The sequence below is a fragment of the Marmota marmota genome, unplaced genomic scaffold (genome assembly GCF_001458135.2).
Source record: "Marmota marmota marmota unplaced genomic scaffold, marMar, whole genome shotgun sequence".
Lineage (NCBI taxonomy): Eukaryota > Metazoa > Chordata > Mammalia > Rodentia > Sciuridae > Marmota > Marmota marmota.
The window spans coordinates 12,615,157-12,620,264 of NW_025999968.1; the positions used below are offsets into that span (position 1 = coordinate 12,615,157).

At 46.2% G+C, this 5,108-nt stretch overlaps 1 protein-coding gene across 1 annotated transcript; it reads left to right on the plus strand.

Annotated features, from left to right (window-relative positions):
• Positions 1-2,645: 2,645 nt before the first annotated feature.
• On the plus strand, positions 2,646-4,599 carry LOC107136194 (moesin-like). Its single transcript, XM_048803372.1, is given in 3 exon segments — positions 2,646-3,523; positions 3,526-3,582; positions 3,585-4,599. Coding segments are annotated over 3 exon segments (1,716 nt in total). The 5' UTR covers positions 2,646-2,748; the 3' UTR covers positions 4,469-4,599.
• The last annotated feature ends 509 nt before the right edge of the window (positions 4,600-5,108 follow it).

Here is a 5,108-nt window from a genome sequence, read left to right on the forward strand (position 1 = left end):
TCATGTGATTTTAATGGTTTAATTTAAATTGGGTAAACAGCTGTTGAGGATTGTTTTAATATGTGTACAAATAAGGAGGTTAACAGATCTGTTTGTTTACTTTCACCTTTCCTTTTCATTATATTTAATAATTCTATTCAGGATAATGTAAATTGTTCAGAAAATTGTTTTCTTAGTACCTGTTGGAATGTTACATATTTTTTTAGCATCACTGCCAGAATTCCTATCTTCATGCCAGTGCCGGTGAAGACAAAGATAAATCCAAACTACAGCTTCTTCGATAGCTATCACAGTAAACTGTATAAACTGATGCATCAATGAATAATAACTCAACAAGTAATGCTCAATCAAGGAGTTGATTTACTTTGGGAGGAAATGGACATATTGATAGAATCCTCTGCTTTGAACTGCTTGCAGAACTTGCCTGGACTATGTATCACTTGTATACATTGTGAACTATCTGTTGGTACAGCAAATTGTGGTAGGGCTGGCGTATCTTTGCTGATGGTGTCACCGGTGATACAATTTTTCCAAAGGAGCCGTCAATTGGCTTGGTGTCGTGGCATTCCTGTATCCTCCTCCCTTCTGCTAGTGATGGTCTAAAATTTGGGGGCCAACAGAGGTGAGGCAAAGAACCTCACCCCCCCACTGGCACCATGGCCAAATTTGGGGGCCAACAGAGGTGAGGTAAAGAACCTCACCCCCCCACTGGTGCATAGGCCTATCCACAAGTATGGCTGTATGCTGGACCTGTAGTCAGTGACGGGTATGATCCAATTGCAGTGGTACCAACCTAAGACAGGAGGCTGACGCCTAGAGGTCAGCTCATCTGATGATGGGTAAGGACCATATGTTGAATTGGACAACCTAACAGGCACGGTCCCTAAGCCACATTGCTTGTTGTTTAACTAAACAGAAGGGGGGAGATGCTGAGAGCCATAGCCAAGTAGAAATGACGCATGGCATTTTGGGTTGAAAGGTGACCCTGCTCAGGGATTAGGGTGGCTCAGGGTTTAGGGTGGATCCTGCTGAGAATAGGGTGGCTCCAGGATTAGGGGGGATCCTTCTGGGATTAGGGCGTATCCTGCTGCCTCAGGCACCCGCTCCTTTGGAGTTCCCATGGAGTTCTCGCGGGGTTCTGAGAGAATTGGTGCGCGGAGCCGAGTGGAGGCAGGGTGTTCACTGAAAGTGTGGGGAGAGTGTCAGTGAGAGTTAGGGAATAAAGAGTTGCTGTTTGAATCTACAAGGCATTGTGGTGGCTCGGTTATTTTGTGCCCAGCCATACTGCGGCACTAATAGTAGATGTTCAAATAAGCTTTTGTGGAGAATCAGATGCTGAAGTCCCTTTGTGGATTGTAAATATATTAAAGGTCTGAAGAACCTAGAATTAAATCAACTTGAAACTTTAGGTTTTGAAGTCTGTGACAACTTCTTTCAATGTTGGCCACAACAATATCTCCATCTGCAAATCAGTCCTTACTATTCTTCCATCAATAGGTAGAAGATGTTTATGTACTTACTTGTATCAGATGGCCCAGGGATTACTAGACGTGTAGAATATGCAGAACGGACACTGTGACAGTGGTGGTCATAACCCTTAACTGGCCTGGATGTGTCCATTTCCTGGCTGTTGTAAAGTAGTCACCATATATTAAGTGCAGCTACCCACACCCAAGCTTACATGGAGGGATCTAGAGGATGGGAGGCCACATTAGGGATATAAAAGCCAGGAAAAGTAAGGTGCTAGAGTGAAAATGCCTTCTCAGAAGTTGGTCTCCCATCATCAGCTGACCCCAGGTGATGCCAAATGGAACAGAGGTGACCACCCACATCAACACTTCCTGATCTTCTGACCTTTAAAAAAAGAGCAAAAGAATATGTTCAATTATTTCAAGACATTTTAAAGTCATTTTAAACAGTGATTAATAATTGGAAGGGATTCAGCAAAGTGTGTTTACTGACATGCCTTCATTTTTTAAATACATTTGAATGGCAGCTAGAGCTTATGTTCTCACTGAATTGATCAGATTGACCATTTTGCTCTTCTAATTCTGGAATTACTAGAGATTACTTCATATCTGACACCAGTCACTTATTAACTATGTGAGTTCTCATAATACCAGCTTTAATTACCTATGCAATCAAAAGGGGTAATGAAGAGGACTTAATTCATTCTTTAATTATACTTATACATTTGGGAGGAGTGGCTTTCTGGTATTGAACCCAGGAGCTCTTTACCACTGAGCTATATCCCCCTATTTTTTGTTGGTTACTTTTTTATTTGTTCTTTTTATGTTCTATATTGAGGTAGGGTCTCACTATGTTGCTGAGTCTGGCCTTGTGTCTGTAATGCTCCTGACTCAACCTCCCAAGTTGCTGGGATTAGAGATGTGCACCACTGCACCTGGCTTTACTATATTTTTAAATATAATAATTAATTTTCTTGTTCAGAATGAATGAAATATATTGTTTCTTGGTTTAAAGTACTTGTTGACATTTTATCATTTATACTAGCATGTGTCTGTATCAGAGTATATTCATTAAGAATATATGAGAGAGTGCTCTTTCCTGGGTGGGGTTTATGAAGTCGTGGCCTGTTAGCAGGAAGCCACGCAGTCTCCCTGATGCTAGAGAGGGGCCCAATCTGAGCCCCCCGTCCCTGGAGTCTGAGCCATGGGTACTACGTGCTCAGCGCTGCCCAACAGTTTCTAGCCAAACTTCCTCAACTCCGCCGCCTTTGCCTCCACCATGCCCAAGATGATCAGTGTGCGTGTGACCACCATGGATGCAGAGCTGGAGTTTGCCATCCAGCCCAACACCACTGGCAAGCAGCTGTTTGACCAGGTGGTGAAAACTATTGGTCTGAGGGAAGTTTGGTTCTTTGGTCTGCAGTACCAAGACACTAAGGGTTTCTCCACTTGGCTGAAACTCAATAAGAAGGTGACAGCACAGGATGTCTGGAAGGAAAGCCCCCTGCTCTTCAAGTTCCGTGCCAAGTTCTACCCTGAGGAATTGATCCAGGACATCACCCAGCGCCTGTTCTTCCTGCAAGTGAAGGAGGGCATTCTCAATGATGACATTTACTTCCCACCTGAAACTGCAGTGTTACTGGCCTCCTATGCTGTCCAGTCCAAGTATGGTGACTTCAATAAGGAGGTTCACAAATCTGGCTACCTGGCTGGAGACAAGTTGCTGCCCCAGAGAGTCCTGGAGCAGCACAAACTCAACAAGGACCAGTGGGAGGAGTGGATCCAGGTGTGGCATGAGGAACACCGAGGCATGCTTAGAGAGGATGCTGTCCTGGAATATCTGAAGATTGCCCAAGATCTGGAGATGTACGGTGTGAACTATTTCAGCATCAAGAACAAAAAAGGATCAGAGCTGTGGCTGGGGGTAGATGCCCTGGGTCTCAACATCTATGAGCAGAATGACAGACTGACTCCTAAGATTGGCTTCCCCTGGAGTGAAATCAGGAACATCTCTTTCAATAATAAGAAATTTGTCATCAAGCCTATTGACAAAAAAGCCCAGAGTTTGTCTTCTATGCTCCCCGGCTGCGGATTAACAAGCGAATCTTGGCCCTGGGCCTGGGAACCATGAGTTATACATGCGCCGCAGTAAGCCTGACACCATTGAAGTGCAGCAGATGAAGGCACAGGCCCGGGAGGAGAAGCACCAGAAGGAGATGGAGTATGCTTTGCTGGAAAATGAGAAGAAGAAACGGGAAATGGCAGAAAAGGAGAAGGAGAAGATTGAGCAGGAGAAGGAAGAACAAAGGGAGAAGCTGAAGCAGATCGAGGAACAGACTAAGAAGGCTCAGCAAGAACTGGAAGAACAAACCCACAGGGCTCTGGAACTTGAGCAAGAACAGAAGCGTGCTCAGAGCGAGGCTGAAAAGCTGGCCAAGGAACGTCAAGAAGCTGAAGAGGCCAAGGAGGCCCTGCTGCAGGCTTCCTGGGACCAGAAGAAGATCCAGGAACAACTGACTTCAGAAAGGGCAGAGCTGACAGCTCGGATCTCTCAGCTGGAGATGGCCCGACAGAAGAAGGAGAGTGAGGCTGTGGAGTGGCAGCAAAAGGCTCAGATGGTACAGGAAGACTTGGAGAAGACCCGTGCTGAACTGAAGACTGCCATGAGTACACCTCATGTGGCAGAGCCTGCGGAGAATGAGCAAGATGAACAGGATGAGAATGGGGCAGAGGCCAGTGCTGATCTGAGGGCGGATGCTGTGGCCAAGGACCGCAATGAAGAGGAATGTACCACTGAGGCAGAGAAGAACGAGCATGTGCAGAAACACCTGAAGGCTCTTACTTCAGAGCTGGCCAATGCCCGTGATGAATCCAAGAAGACTGCCAATGACATGATCCATGCTGAGAACATGCGACTGGGCCGAGACAAATACAAAACCCTGTGCCAGATCTGGCAGGGCAACATCAAGCAGCGCATGGATGAGTTTGAGTCCGTGTAAAGGGCACCCAGCCTCTAGGGTCCCCTCCTCCCTTCTTCCTTTCCCTGACACTCCTTATACTTTTGCCTAACTCACACTGTGCTGGGGCCACTAACTAGAGCAGCCCTGAAGTCATGCCAAGCATACAGTGTAGCCATGGGACCAACCCTAGTACCTCAGTCCCCACTCATTTCCCTGGGCGGACAAATAGCCCAATGTGGTGCCAATGAGACCCTGTTTCCCCTCTCTGTTCCATTTAATCTAGCTTGCTAGAACCAACCATTTCCCCAGCTCAGAGGCACTTTCACTTCAGTTGGCAACTGACCATCCCCTACTTACTATTGTCCTTTGGAAGTCAGATGTGGAGTGTGGTGAAAGCTAGCTCCTCTCCCCTACCCCACCACTGACTTCCTCTTCCAGGGCCTATGATTTACAGGGTTAGGGTATCACAGGGTATAGGGAAGCAGAGAGGTCCCTGGTTATCTGCTCTGGTGTGTCAACTTATATAGGATTTGGCCTCCCAATGCCCATCCTCTATAGAGTCATTTAGGCTTGGTAATGATTGGAGGATAAAGAGATGTTCAGTCATTTTTGTTTCTATCTCCCAGATTGGGCCTGTTACAAACTCAGTCCCAATAAGCCTTGTCCCTGAGTTCAGGGA